Here is a 16159-nt window from a genome sequence, read left to right on the forward strand (position 1 = left end):
CATAAAAAATGATCATCTAACAGTAGTCTGCAAAGATTACATAACAGAATGCTCTTTTGAGTTCCAAAACACTTTGTAATTCATCCCTGTTTACAAAATCATTCTGCTGGTTGAAATTTCTAGCAGATATATAAAAAAATTATAAATATACCATAAATGGCCATAAAGCATTGCAGTGGTTATTTAAACTGCAGGGTTATTTGACTTCCTGCTAACTCCTGACCTCTTACCAACTATCCATCTATCAATCTGACTTGAATCATAAAATGAGCTGCCCATCTTTTGATGATATCACACTAGGGATGTGATGACCATCACTAATTGATTAAATAATAAAGACATTTACACAAGTACCTGCCTCTATAGGATAACCCTGAGGATTACACAGCTGCTCTTTATTTGGAAAAACGTGGAGGTTCAAATTGTATCTAGGATGCAAGAAAGCTTCATCAAATGCTTCTTTTTTTTTTAAATTCAGTTAGCCAGTCTCATATGAAGGGTTTCCCTTATTGGAAAACCCTTCATATGAGACTACTTTTTTCCCTACTATTTCTTTATCAGAAGCAACTAATAATGAGAAAACAAGGAGATAAAGAATTCTAGACTTAATAATAGCATCAAAGAATGCAGTTTGCAAAGGATGTATTAGTTGTGCTTCCATTAAGGAGCAACTGCATTACCCTTACTTGGGAGATAAGCAAGTATGTGGAGGGATATCTCCACTTACTTGGGAGAAAAGCAAGTATGTGGAGGTCCTGGGTAGAAAGAAATGTGCAAAATTTTTAAATGGGAGATTATGACAGTCTTAGATTTCAGAAATATCATGGTTGGAAATGCTTGGAGAGAAAAAAAAAAATGTTTGGGACCTATAGAAATTATATTAAGCTTGCCAAGAAATTATATTCTTGTTTAATCCTTTAGTGTAAGCAAAAGTTTACATGTGAAGTATCTTCATGACTAGGCTGTTTGTATATAGAAGCTGCTGATCAGTTGCTTGAGTATCTGACAGTGTAAAGCACATTTCCTCTCAAATGTGTGTATATTGCTAAGCATTATGGGAAAGGTCACTACCCAGACTGATTGCAACATTTATTAAGTTATCATTGATAGTCACTCAGAAGAGGCACCAAGGTTGAAAAATTAGGAAGTCATACATTTCCCATATATAGTAGCAAAGAAATTAATCCAAACACTCATATTTTAAAGAAAAATTTTAATTTCACAAAAAAAAATAAGTGCAAAATTCAACTCCAACTTTACTTAATATACAGACAGGGGAGGGGGCACGCCAGTAGTGTCCAGCACCTGTGTGCAAAACTTTAGTTGGTGCCCCTATTCCCTCCTCCAATAAAAAAATCACTTTAAAAAACTTTTTTTTAAAGTATTTCCTCCTCTTTGGCACCTTTACTATCCTGGCACCTGTGTGCATCGCACACACTGCACATATGGCGCCGGTGCACCCCTGTATACAGATAAACTATATGAGCTCCTCTGTTTCTAATAAGTTCATTAATTTGTATGGGCATGGACTCTACCAACATGCAAAACATTTTTCTTATTTCTGCATTTCAAAACCATACTTTTATAATGGATTGTATTAAGTTTTCCTTTGTATCACAATTCAATTTTCCAAGTCTCTCTTTCATTATGGCCCACAGATTTTCTATTGAGTTAAAATCAGGAGAGTTACCTGGCCACTGAAGCAATTGAATGTTGTGATTTCTGAGGAATTCTTTCACTTTTTTTTTTTTGACATGTGGCATGGAGTGAGATCCTGTTGGAAGATGGGTTCTTTGTCTTTCTGGATCTGTGGGACCATTCTTTTCTCTCATATTTTTATCTATTGGTCACTTTTCATCATACCATTAACAGGCACAAGTGATCCTGACTGTTATATGTAACACATCCCCAGAACATGTTTTTAGCTTGGTGTTTAGAAGCTTGTTGAAGGTGGGTGGGGTTTTCTCAGCTGCTGATTTGCAGACATAGGATACTCACTCTCCTTGGACAAAGAGATGGCTCTCATCTGAGAATATGACCTCCTTCCACTTCTCAACAATCCAATCTTTGTACACTTTTGCCCACTGGACCCTCTTTTTCTGCATAGGCTTTGTCAACAGTTGTTTCTTTTTTTGGTCTGTGGACAGTCCTCACTGCTTCCAACAATCTTCAATGGACTGTCAAGTCAAAAAGATTAATCCCACTAACTGTCAAGTCTCTATTTAAGTCTACAGTAGACAATATTGGATTCATTTTGCTTTTCCTAACTAGTAAACAATCTTCAGTAAGTGTAGTTTTCCTTTTTTGCCCACATTTTCCTCTTCTGTCAGGAGAAAAGGCACTTGTCTCCCTAAAAAATGTAAAGAAAGTAATGGGAGGATGCATACTCAATTGGAAGAGCTATACTGGAGGAAGTAGGAGAGAGAAGAGATCTGGGGGTGATGATTGATAGAAAACTAAAATTCAGGGAGCACATTGCATAGGTGGTGAAGGTAACTCAGAGGATTGCTGCAATACTGAGAAGGACACTGACCTGCAGAGATAAGAGTTATCATTCCATTATATAAGACATTGATCAGACCACACTTAGACTATTGTTCTCGAGTTTGGTCCCCAGGATTTGAAGGGGATACATTAACTGTGGAAAGGGTACAGAGGTGGATAACAAAGATGGTTTCAGGACTGTACAATGTTAGTTACGAGGATCGACTGAGGGAATGTGGACTGCAGAGTTTGGTGGATGGAAGAAGGAGAGGTGATATGATCAAGACTTTTAAACTGTTGAGAGGCAGTTACAGGGTAGACATTGGGGAGTTCTTCTGCTTGGTGTAATAGCAGGAAGGAGTGATGACAAGGGCTATCCCTGGAAGTTACGAAAGGAAGCTGTGAGCAAGAGGGTGAGGAGGGCGGTTTCTTTACGTGGAAGGTGGTTGAACCATGGGATGCAGTACCTTAGAGAGTGCTTAGAGGAAGAACGGTCAATGAGTTCAAGGAGTGGTATGATAGACTTTTTGTTTCCTAAGAAGGACCTCCCATGATGAGTCTTTTGATTCCATGGAGGCCTGAATAATAATAATAAACCTCTTTAAAATTGCATTAGCAGTACCCAAATCAGCACCACATCTTGGAGATGTATCCATTTTATAGCTACACAAAATGAATGTCAACCTGTTTACACTATTAAAAACACACACAACACTATTCATAAACATTGTAGAGAGCTAAAAAATGGTGAACTGAAACTAAAACCAAAAACTTGACAAAAATTTAGCTTGTTCAGATTAATTGGTTTGCTACTGTACAAGTAGTAAGAAGGTATATCACCTTATTTGGGAGATAATTAAGAAATATTTAGCCAGTTACAAAAAAAAAAGTGTTCTTAAGGTCAGAATTATAGATTGTTTGCAAAATTGATTAACAGCAACATTAAGGAGAAGTTGTGGGGAAACAAGTGACTGTTGAAAATGAATGAAATAGGTAGTGAGCAACTGCATGATATTTTATACTCTCCATGCAGCTCTTCTGGCAGAAGAGCTACACAGGCTGTGGTATTTAATTCAGCAAAGTATCAAAACATTCCTGCTGGAAGTTTGTCAACACTGTCACAATGTATTTGTCCAATTGTTGCAGATTGGATGGTTGCACGTTACTGCTGCAAAGTCCTCATTCCACCTCATCCCAGAGATGCTCTTTTGGGGTGTGGGCTAGGGCGATGGCTCTCAACCTTACCTTTGTGAGGCCATGGCCTCGTAAATTCTCTTTTTATAAGACAAGGGCTGGCGCCAAAAAAGTTACTCATAAATATGTCTCCAATTTTTTTTTTTTTTTAAAGTTCATACATTAAACTAACATAAGCATTAATAATCATAAAGAGAATTAGTATACTTATATATGCAGTGTGGCATGTTGACAAATATAAAATTACATTTAAAGTAATTATCAATCACTGGACTAATGAAATCTTGTAGCATATTGTACTTTCCTCAAGCCAACATCATTAAATTAATTTGTGCTGATTTTCATTGACATTTCCTATTCTGATCACCAAAAAAAAATATTATTATTCAGTGTAAAATTGATTATTGTATTATTAAATTGATTTTAATGAAGTTGGTTTGATAAAAAAAAAAAAAAAAAAAAAAACAGTAGTGAGAAAAATATTTATGCATTGTAACTCACCATAGAAGTCAGCTGAGCAAGGGAAGCAGTAGAAGGATGTCAGCCAAACACTTATCATCACATGCCAATTATTTATATATGCAAAGTATGTAGTTTAATAAATGAAAATGTATGAATCTCTCAATTCTAAACATTAGTTCCAGCACTAATTAATATTTTGAATTTAAAAATGCAGCACTTCAACACAGCAAGTATAAGTTATCAAAAAAGTTAAACTTAGTTTCTTTTATTACAACTGAGTTTTTGAAGGTTTTAATTAGGCTAGTGAGACTTGTTGCTGTTTTCTGTTAGCTTATTAATTCTGGAATGAATTGAAGTGATAACAAAACGGAGACAGTCACAAGGTTGCAGGTGGTTTCTCTGTTTCATTTTAAGTACAGTCATAGCAGAAAATGCAGTTTCACAAAGATATGTGGTGGAAAAACAAGAAAAAATCTCATTGCTATTTTTTATTCTTAATGAATATTATAATGAATATCCAAATTTATTCTTTAAATTTGGATATTCATTTTTCATTCTTATCCAGAATTTCGAATTGCTCATAGAATTAAAAGTACTTTCCAGTCCTTTGTCTGATCATAATTTTTGATTTTGATCAAAAATTATGATCAAAATCGAATCAAAAATTATGATCAAAATTGATGGGCAAGGGCTGTTTCTTTGTGTTCAACAAAGGGGTTCACAATCCACATATTTTGCCTCCAGGGATCGTCATGTTCAGGATAAATACTTTTCAAACGACAACAACTACATCTTCAAGTGGGCTGCAATAATATCTGAAACTGAATTCTATGAATAGAAATCACATTTCTATATGCTTCCATAATATAATCTGAGTACGACTGAAACATTTCATTATTTCTTTCTGCAATCATGTTAAGCCAAAGTTTAGTGTTTTTCTTTTTTAATGATTCAGTCTTGTTCCAAGTACTAAATATTGTTGTATCTGAACCTTGAAGTTTAAATTCAACTCATTTATGTAAGAAAATATGCTGCTGAGATATGCCAGCCTGGCTACCTATTTCTTATCCTGGAAATAATGAGACAGGTCACTTTTCTTATCAATTAGAAACAGCTCAACTTCCTTTCAGAGTTCATATAACCTCTTGAGAACTTTACTGTGGGACAGCCAACGTACTTCCGAATGGAAAAGAAGATTTTGATGATCAAAGCCCATTTCATCGCACAATGCTTTTAACAGTCTTATATTTAAAACACTGTTTTTTATATACCATATTTGCCAGCGTATAAGACGCACCAGCCTATAAGATGCACCCCCTTTTTTGTAGAAATTTTTTAGGAAAAAAACTTTATCACTGAATATAATGAATTTACAGTATTTCAAATATAAAGTAATAAGTAGGTCTGCTTTCAACAAATACTTAATCTAACTAGGAAAGAGTACCCATCTTTTAATTGTCAAAACTCAAAAATTCACCTCCAGAGCTTAATGAAGAGATACTTGAAACCTCTTCTAAATCAGAATCTGAGTCCTCATACAACAAATTGTCCTCTGTACCATCCAGTGCATTACTAATGCCATGCTTCTTAAATGATTTAACCACTGTCTCAGTTTTCACAGCATCCCATGAAGCTTTGACCCACTCACAAACTTGCGAAATGCTAGGCCTCTTCCTTCTTCCTGGTGGCATAACCTCAAAATCTCAAGACTGCATCCAGCTGCTCCACTTGTCCTTCATAAATCCCTTAAATTTATTAATACAGACATCTAAAGGTTGCAGCTGACTAGTTAGACCTCCTGGAATTACAGCTAACTGAGTTTTCAATTCCTTGAGTTGATTTTTAACATCTTCTATTCTGTGAGTATCTGAGTATCGGCATATAAGATGCACCCTGTTTTTCAGGCCTATTTCCAAAGGAAAAAAGTGCGTCTTATACGCCGGCAAATACAGTAATTAATAATTTTAAAGATTGAGACAGAACTTCAGTAAGCTAAAGTGCCATTTTTTGGAGGCTAGGTTTTGCCTATGAATTTAACAATGTGTTGACAATAAGTTATTGTCTGCAATATTCTTAATTTTAGTGACTAAACCTGAATTTCTACCTGTAAGACAGGCTGCATCATTAGTACAAACTCTAACGCAACTTTTCCATTCGAGACCTTTCACTTCAATGAAACCATTCAAAACTGAAAATTTCACTCCTAGTAGTTTGCATAAGTAATTCAGAAACACTTAAAATGTCTTCCTACATGTCACTTTCATCAGGGTCAATATATCGCACATGCATAAGTAAAATGCTGTTGTTCTGAATATCTGTAGATTCATCCAGTCATAATGCAAACAATTTCGATTTTTTAATTTTTTTCAATGAGCTGTGTTTCTGTATCTTCTGCCATATCAGATATCTGCCTTTCACCTGTATTATTCGACAATGCAATGTCTTTCGTTTTACTTGCCGCAGACTGGCCTAATACTTCTTTACAAGCAGCAATCAAAGAAGGCTTAATGAGTTCTTTGTCAATGGAATACAGTTTTTTACATTTAGCTATCTGTAATGATATTAAATAGGATGCCGTCAGAAGTGAAGTGTCAATGATTGAAGCTTGGGAAATAATTTTCTTTTCTATTTCCAGTGCATCTCTTTTATGCATAAAGAACTCAATGGATTTGTTGACTAGATCGTAGTGTTTTGTGTTGAGAAAGTTGCGATGGCTTTATAGCTTCATTTCCCAGAACAGTGGCACAAATGACACATTGAGGTCAGGGCATTGTATGAAACTAAATTTTAAATAGCTGTCCATGTATTTAAAAGTGAATGAAGACTGTGTGCTGGTAGTTTTCCCTTCCTTTTGTAATTCCTGGAGATTGCTCTGTAGGCTTGAGGTGAATACTATTTGTTGCATCACAAACACCTTCAATACAAGATTTCTTAACACCAAAATTAAACAAAGTCCCTTGTTTCTTGTTCATATTAAAATTTAAATCTGTAGGTCTATTACTTTTAAAAAATCATGCACTGGGGTCTCAAAACAAGCACTTACATACTGCAATGCAAACTTGTGAAGAAACAGTATTCAGTATTATTAGAACTGGATACAGGACTGCCTTGATCTTCAATTTCAGTGGAAAAATGTTCTTTATACTTCTTTGCTGATTGTCACTGACATTTGCAATACACATGTTATTTCGTTCAGTTTTGAGAATATACCATGCATTGTTGTAATCGGCTTGTAGGCAATTTTTATGACTGGTCATAAACAGTGGTATTCCCTTTCCCAAATGTTGAAAGATTTCGATGTCTGAAAATTAACGATAATTCATGAATACTTCCATGTTTAAAAATACACAGCTTGGTCACTGACATATGCTACAGATGTTATTTAGGCATTCTGGGATCTGAGCTTTCAACACATTCATGAATATTATTCTCCTCAGAATATTTCCACTATAAAATATTTATTCATGAAAAATGCTTAGAAAACTAAAATGCTAAAACTAAAACTAAAATGACAAACTCCAAGAGAACTTCTCATGGCCCAGTGTAATTGGGTGCCAGGGTTCAGTGGTTGAGAAACACTGGTCTAGAGAATGTGAGCTGAACACTGAAGTAAAAGAAACTCACTGTCATATTCCTTAAACCACTTTAACACAATACACCCTTTGTGCTATGGCACACTGTCTTTGCTGAAAGTACCCATGGACAATGGATAAACTACATAAATGGGTGAATATGATCAACAGCTGATGTTCAGATAGGCTGTGGACTTCTTTGATTAGACAGTATTCACCATTATACCTCTATCACCAGCCTGAGCTGTTGCTACTTAGCAGGAAGGATCCATGGCTTCATGTTGCTACTGACATATTTTGGTTCTGCAATTAGCATGATATGGTACGAACTGGGAATCGTCAGACCAGGTGACATTATTCCCGTCATCAGCTGTCCAGTGCTGGTGATTACATGCCCTCTGAAGCTGCATCTTTTTGTTCTTAGTTGACAGCACTGGGACCCAGGATGGTCAACTGCTCATGTACTCCATCCATGACAGCATGCAATGGACTGTGCTTTGAGATGATGTTCTTTTCACTATTTTTGTACTGGGCTGTGATTTTGACTGGTTGTGGTCCTCCTGTCACACTTCACAATTCTTGCCATTCTTCTCTGACTTCATGCATCAGTGAGCTGTTTCCATCCACATGACTGCCGTTGGCTTGAAGTTATCTGTTATTATACCATTTCTGGTATATCCTATACATTGTTGTGTGTGAAAAGCCCAGAAGTTAAATATTTGTGAGATAGGTGTTAAGTCATGCCTTTCACCCATTTTCTGATGCATTGAATAAAAAAAAAAAAAAAAAAAAAACGGAACCGTTGGATGCATGTCTGCCTGATTTATATAGCAAACTTCAGCCAGGTGACTCGGTGTCTTCAGAAACGATTTTCCTAAATTGGGAGGTGTTTCTAATAAAGTGACTACTAAAGTGGCATACATATTCATTTGAGTCCCATCGTTTAAGAATGTGGCAGGTGCAAGATAGTAATGTGTATGTGTGCATGAAATACAAGGAGTGGGAAGTGTTGGAAGACATGGGTGTCTCGATCTCAGGATTTAGCAGCAATGGAGATAGTGCATTGGTAATGGGTGATTTTCATTTGTGGGTGCCGGTAGTATTTTGGAGGATGGAGAGAATGTTAAAGACCTCAATATAGATTTAGTCCTAGGTATGTTAGCAGATATAGATGGTTTGTCTGATAGCCATGATTGTGGGTGTGAAGCAATTGAAAGCAGAATGTGTGGAGAGAGAGAGAGAAATAGAACTGCTAAGAAAGGAGATGAAGGAAAGGACAACTGAGTTGAAGAGGGTGAATGAAGAATGTGAGAGGAATAAGAGCAAGTGTAAGAGAACAGCATTAGAGAGCAAGGAAGAGAGGAAGGTAAGAGAATGGAAGAGAGGAAATTGCAGGAAGACAAGAGGGAGTGTGGAAGTAGGAGATAGAGGGAGGAGAGAGAGAGAATGGAAGCTGTAAGAATCGGTGCTGCCAGTTAGAGAAAGATGAATGAATTTATCCGGAATGTTGTCATGTATGGAGATTCGATACTTCAGGGTGTGCAGAGTAGAGTGACAGAAGAGTGCTTGCCTGGTGGAACAATAGTGTGTGGCAATGGCAGTGAGGAGGGGTGAAAGTGTAGAGGCAATGATTGGGATGAATGACTTGATAGGTAGCATGAATCATGCAGCATGAGATTTCAGGTTGATATTAGACATAGTGCAGCTGAAATGTGTCTGAGGAAAGATAGTCAGCATGTTGTCCTGATATAATGCAAAGTGAGAAGAAGAGCAGTGATGACGAATGAGATCAGAGCAAGAATCGCAGGAAAACGGATCTGGAATATGTGGATGCATGGAATATGTTTGGGGATAGAAGCTATATGCAACAGATGGATTGCATTTGAGTGCAGAAGGGCACAGGCATTTGGAGAGACTGTTGTTTTATGGGCAAGTATGTGAGTGTGATGGGACAGGAAATCTAGAAATGCACAGGTGGGGTGTTTCAGGGATGGCCTCGTGTGGGGATAGTAGCTTGAGAAATGAGGGGGTGCACACTATATTACAGAGCCAGGTGGAGTATGAAGGGAGTAATATTGGTTATAAGAATGCTGGCAATACATTACTTTTGCTGTATGTAGGAGCATTAGGAATGAAGGGAATTAGTTTGTGGTTGATTGACTCAGTCTCTCCTAAGGTTGTTGGTATTAGTGAAACTTGGTTAACTGAGGTGGATGTTCTAACAGGGATAGAAATTTTTCGGCAGCATATTTCAGCAGGATAGGAAAGGTAAATGTGGTGGTGGAGTGCTACTCATGATCAGAGAAGAATTTTGCACTCTTGGGATGGAGAATCTCAGTGGAAATAACACTGATGGCTTTGAGCGTGTATGATGTGAGCTGGATGTTTATAGGACAAGATATCTAGTGGGATGTTGTTGCAGACCAGGGAATATAGATGGTGATGAGCAGGAAATGTTTAGGCAGATTAGTTTGGCAAGTTCAAAGCAAATGATCGGTATGGGGACTTCAACTATAGTTATATAAAGTGCACAGAGGAGACAGCATTTAGTAATAAAAGAACTGACTTTTTGGATTTTTTGAAGGACAACTGTCTTAGGCAGCATACAGTGGAGGGATCAAGGATTCTGGATTTGGTCATGGCATCAGAGCATCTGATTATAACTGAGATGACATACCTGCCCCCATTGGTGAGAGTCACCATGTATTGCTGACATTGTAGATGAATAGGCATGGGAAGGATCAAAACAAAAGGAAGTTATATGGAATTATAGGGAAGGTGATATTATAGACTTAGAAATCAGCTGCAGCAACAGCAGTACAATGGATGAAAGAATTTAAAGAAAAAGGGGGTCATTAGTGCATGTGAGATACTTAGAAAAAAAAATTGATTTTTTTCTTAAGTATCTCACATGCACTAAGCAATAATGGATTGTATAGCATGTGTGAAGAATATAAAGCAATTTGCAGATTATGGAAGCATTTAAAGAAAGAGGTCGAGAACAGTTGCATGAGGAATATAAGGCTTAGGCTAGGAATGTGACTAGTTCAGTAAGGAGAGAAAAATTGCAATATGGGAGAAGATTGGTACTGCATTCCAAGGAGAATCCCAAGAAGTTTTATTGCTATGTGACAAGTAGTAGGAAATATGATAGTGGACAGATTATCTTGCAGGATGGAGATGGGAATGAGGTGACCAAAGCAAGATGACATAGTTTAACTGTTTAATAATCAGTTTATTAGAGAGTTCCATCCTAGTACTACAGGCTTTATTCTTAGATGGATAAGTGGTTAAGTGTTAGAAATGAACGAAGAGGATGTATTCTTAATACTGAGTACACTAAATATCAATAATGCAGGAGTACTAGATGGAATTTCACCATGTGTTTTAAGGGGATATGCTATCAAAGTAACTGTGCTGTTAACTTGACTGTTTAATGAAAGTCTTACTATGGGGCAGGCTCCTGGTGAGTGGAAGGAAGGTAAGATAGTACCATTGCTTAAGGATGGTGGTAGAATGGAGGTATCAAACTATATGTCTGCTTGTATTTTTCTGTAGTTGTTAAGATTTTGGAGAAATTGGTAAGAACTGATATACAGAATTGAGTAGATAAGAATATTTATAGGCCATCATGGATTTGTTGAAGGGCATTCTTGTTTTAGTAATATAGTTACCTTTAACAATAGAGTAAAGAGCAGTGGATGAAGGTAAGGCGTGCACTTCATTTTTTGGATATTTTCAAGGCATTTGACAAGGTATCACATGACATTGATTTTTAAGTTGCATCATATGGGTTTGGATATCTGATTTGTGGATTGAATTAGTGACTGGCTCTCTGATAGATATCAAAGAGTTGTATATGGGGGAGCAGTATCAGGGAATAAGAAGGTTACAAGTGGAGTTCCACAGGGTTCAGTCTTGGGTCCATTGCTCTTCAATCTTTATGTCAAAGTTATTGTCACAGGACTACAGGGAAATGTTCAGTTGTTTGCAAATAATGTGAAGATTGGGAGGATTATTAGTAATAGGGCTGATGTTGACTCTTCAACAGGATTTGAATAAGCTGGAAGGGCAGGTAAATTAATGGGGATGTCAATTTAATGCAACTAAATGTAAGGTTTTAAAATTTGGGATCCACAGAAGGGATGTTTCATATTCACTTGGTGAAGTTATGCTGGAAGAAGTGGAGGAAGCAAGGTTTTTTTTGTGGTGATTGTGAATAGAGATTTAAAGTTCCTGGGAGACTGCGCGGTTAGCCTAGTGGCTTTGCGCTTCGCAACCATATGACTGGGGAAGGAGTGTCCCAAGTTCGATTCCCGTTGTAGACGTGAGGAATTTGAGGATCTTCCTCAGGCATAGCCAAGTTAGCCGGTCTTGGGCGCGGTCAGTAGGGTTTTTTCCGCCAGTTTATCTGGCGTTTTTCATCCCGCAAACAGGCAAAACCGGCCCTGTGAACATACACCTCTACAGTCAAAAATATATCCCCCCCCCACAGCGGCAGACCAGGCGACGGGTCGGTTTGGGAGTAGTACTAACAAGAAGTCGCATCTAAAGTAACACGCGCACCCTGCATAGGAAGCGGGAATAACGCGAAGAAGAAGAAGAAGAAGAAGAAGAAGAAGTTCCTGGGATATATTGCAAAGATAGGGAAGACATCTCAGAGAATTGCAGCAATGTTGAGGAGAACATTGACCCTGAAACATATGTGTGCTGATCCCATTGTATAAAGCTCTATCAGACCACATCTGGATTTCTCTGCTCAGATCTGGTCACTGGGATTTGAAGGTTAGGAAGTGACCTTGGAGAAGGTGCAGAGACAGATAGCAAAAATGATGTCAGGACTGTACAATGTTGATTATGAGGACAGACTGCAGAGTTTGGTGATTAGAAGACAAAGGGAGGATATTATTATTATTATTCAGGCCTCCATGGAGGCAAAAGACTCATCCTTGGAGGTCCTTTCTAAGAAACACAAGTCTATCAAGACTCATCAAGTGAGGTCTCTCCTAGGGAACACAAAGTCTATCATACCACTCCTTAAAGGCATTGACCATTCTTGCTCTCACCACTCTATCAGGCAATGCATTCCATGGTTCAACCACCCTCCATGCAAAGAAACTACTCCTCACCCTCATTCTCACAGCTTCCTTTCGTAACTTCCAGGGATGGCCCCTTTTCATGACTCCTTCCTGCTGTTCAACTAAGCGAAAGAACTCCCCAGGGTCAATCCTGTAACCAACTCTCAACAGTTTAAAAGTCTCAATCATATCACCTCTCCTTCTTCTATCCACCAAACTCTACAGTCCACACTCCCTCAGCCGGTCCTCATAACTAACATTGTACAGTCCTCACACCAACTTTGTTATCCACCTTTGTACCCTTTCCACAGTTAATTTATCCCTTTCAAATCCTGGGGACCAGATCTGAGAACAATAGTCTAGGTGTGGTCTGATCAAAGTCTCATACAACAGAATGATAACCGTTTTATCTCTGCAGGTCAACGTCCTTCTCATTATTACAGCAATCCTCTGTGTTACCTTCACTACCTTTGCAATATGTCCTCTAAATTTCAGGTTTCTATCAATCATCAACCTCAGATCTCTTGTTTCCCCTACTTCCTCCAGTTTAACTCCTCCCATAGAGTATGCAGTGTCCCATCGATGTGTCCCAAACCTCAAGACCTTACATTTTGCTGCATTAAACTGACACCCCATTCATTCGCCCATCTATCTAGCTTATTCAAATCCTCTTGCAGGGCTACCACATCTGCACTATTACTAATAACCCTTCCCAGCTTCGCATCATCCACAAACAACCGAATATACCCTTGCAATCCACGGACAATGCCATTGATATAAAGGTTAAACAATATAGGTCCCAGTACTGAGCCCAGTGGAACTCCACTTGTGACCTTCTGCCTCTTTGATATTCTTCCACCATGCACAACTCTCTGATGCCTATCGGACAGCCAATCCTGAATCCAGTTGACCAATCTGACATCCAGACCCATGTGCTGCAACTTGGATATCAGCTTATCATGTGGCATCCAGTCAAATGCCTTTGCTAAGTCTAGGAAAATGGCATAAAAGGCTTGCATATATTGCTAAAACAAGAACGCCCCTTCACAAATCCATGTTGACTCTCACAGATAACATTACCCTCATCTGCCCAATACTATATACGGTCCCTCACTACTTTCTCCAAGATCTTACTAACTACTGATGATACACAAACTGGCCTATATTGAAAGTTTATTTTTCACTTGGTTGGAGTATAATATAATAAATTTAGTTTAATCCTTTATCCAAGTGTGAGCAAACAAAGTTTGCACCTGAAAGTATCTTCAGGACTGGGGTAAGGTGGTACAACACCAGGGCAACTCGTTGCAAAGGTGGAGCAAGCTACCAACACTCCTGTCTCAGTATCTCCTATAATGCAAAACACATCTCCTTGCAGATATGTCTAATGTTACACATTAAGGGAAGGGCCACTACCCAGACTAGTTTCGACCTTTATTGAGGTCTCTTCAGTGGGAGCCTGGCCCAAGTTGAGATACCAGGCAGAAGCATTTGCAGGTCATCTCTACCTATAGGAGTTGCCAAATGGTGTGCCACCCTTTTTTAATAAATTACTCTGGATTTAGAGAGAGATGTTGAAAGTTTATTTTTCACTTGGTTGGAGTATAATAAATTTAGTTTAATCCTTTATCCAAGTGTGAGCAAACAAAGTTTGCACCTGAAAGTATCTTCAGGACTGGGGTAAGGTGGTACAACACCAGGCCAGCTCGTTGCAAAGGTGGAGCAAGCTACCAACACTCCTGGGAGTGTTGGTAGCTTGCTGTTGAAGAGTTATATAAACACTGAAGAGATTTTTCATATGGTAGAATGAGAAAAAGGTGCAAGGACAAGGGTCCATTCCTGGAAGTTGCAAAAGGCGGTAGTGAGTAAAAGGGTAAGAAGTAAGTTTTTTTGTTTGGAGTGTGGTAGGAGCATGGAATGCACATCCTGAGATGTTGGTGAACGTTGAGACTGTGGATGATTTTAATGGTATGATAGATTGTGTGTTCATTAGTATTGCTATTTCTTTCTTTCATATTTATTCTTTCTTTTACTTGCAGCATAATGATAGAATTCTTTTGGGTCAAGTTTCTTTTCATGCACTTAGCTTTCTATTTAATAGTTGTAACTCTTCTGGCCTGCATCTTATAATTTTCATAACTGACACCATCTTTATCCTTTCACATCATCTTATTCTTAAGAATCTCTTGCTTAATAAGATTGCATATCCATTTCACTCCATGTTTATTCTTTGAACTTCTAGGAACACATTCTAATATTGCATCATTGATGTACATTTTTTTTATACTTCCCATGCACTGCTAGTATCCTTCCCCATCTTGTACTAAACCATGGAATCGAACCTAGCATTTATCTCAGTTGATCATAATTTCCTACTTTGTTGTTTAGAATGTTACTTTATGAAATCATATGAATGAATTTATCAGAAAACTTTGTTGAACTTTCAGAAGACAGCTCTTTATTTTGAATAATTAATTTTAGTTATTTGTTTAACATATTAATTTTAAAAGAAGCATGAATGTTTTGCATATGAAGATGTGTTTAATTTTCAGAACCAGAGTATACCTAATTTTCTTGTATTAAGAATTGAAGCTGAAGACAAAGACAGAGGAGAAAATGGTAGAGTATCTTATTATCTCAAGGTCGGAGGTGTGAACCTAGATGAAACTGATGAATTTCAGATTAATCCACACACTGGAGAATTAAGGACCAAATTAATTATGGACAGAGAAAGAAAAGCAAAATATGAGGTCTGTTTATTATTTTATTTTATTTTTTCAAGTTGTGTGGTCTTTAATTTGGATTATATTTTTCTCTGTTCTTGTGATCTTTTAGTTGATGCAGTGTGCTGCCTGTTTTTATTGGTGATAAGTTCATCTAAAATTTCCAATAAACACGGAATCATTCCTAGCAGTTTAGAATTTTTAACACTAATATCTATTTAGGTGAAATCATTTGTAAAATTTATTATTATTATTAGTAGTAGTATTCATGCTATATGAAAGTATTCATTTTTTTTAAAGTAATATTATCTGGCTCTCTCTTGAAGTCACAGGACTCATTGTAGGAGATTAAACTATACACAGACCACAATGCATAGGTTTTTATGATAGTCCATAAATGTGATGGGTGTCTTAATGTTAAAAGTTAGATACTGGAAGAGACATCTCTGTATCCTGTAAGCGTTGCAAAGAACTTCAGTCTGATTCTGATTTGCCTTTGTTCTATGCCTACATTCATTTGTTATTGGGTATTCACCTGACTACTCAATAGTAGGACATACTAGAAGGATTGGCAAATTTAGCGATTCCAATTCCATACAGTTTTAAAGAAATAATAATAGTAAAACACATTCAAATGCCATGCTGA

General features: G+C 37.4%; 1 protein-coding gene across 1 annotated transcript in view; it reads left to right on the forward strand.

Annotated features, from left to right (window-relative positions):
• Positions 1-16159, forward strand: part of Cad87A (cadherin 87A) — a 1045423-nt gene that overhangs the window by 755674 nt on the left and 273590 nt on the right. Inside the window, exon 30 of the mRNA XM_090395555.1 lies at positions 15343-15540. Within this exon, the coding sequence (XP_090251681.1) occupies positions 15343-15540 (198 nt within the window). The remainder of the gene's footprint in view (positions 1-15342; positions 15541-16159) is intronic.

This window comes from Typopeltis vanoorti, chromosome 7 (genome assembly GCF_054136105.1).
Source record: "Typopeltis vanoorti isolate ZY-2024b chromosome 7, IOZ_Tvanoo_1.0, whole genome shotgun sequence".
Taxonomy (NCBI): domain Eukaryota; kingdom Metazoa; phylum Arthropoda; class Arachnida; order Uropygi; family Thelyphonidae; genus Typopeltis; species Typopeltis vanoorti.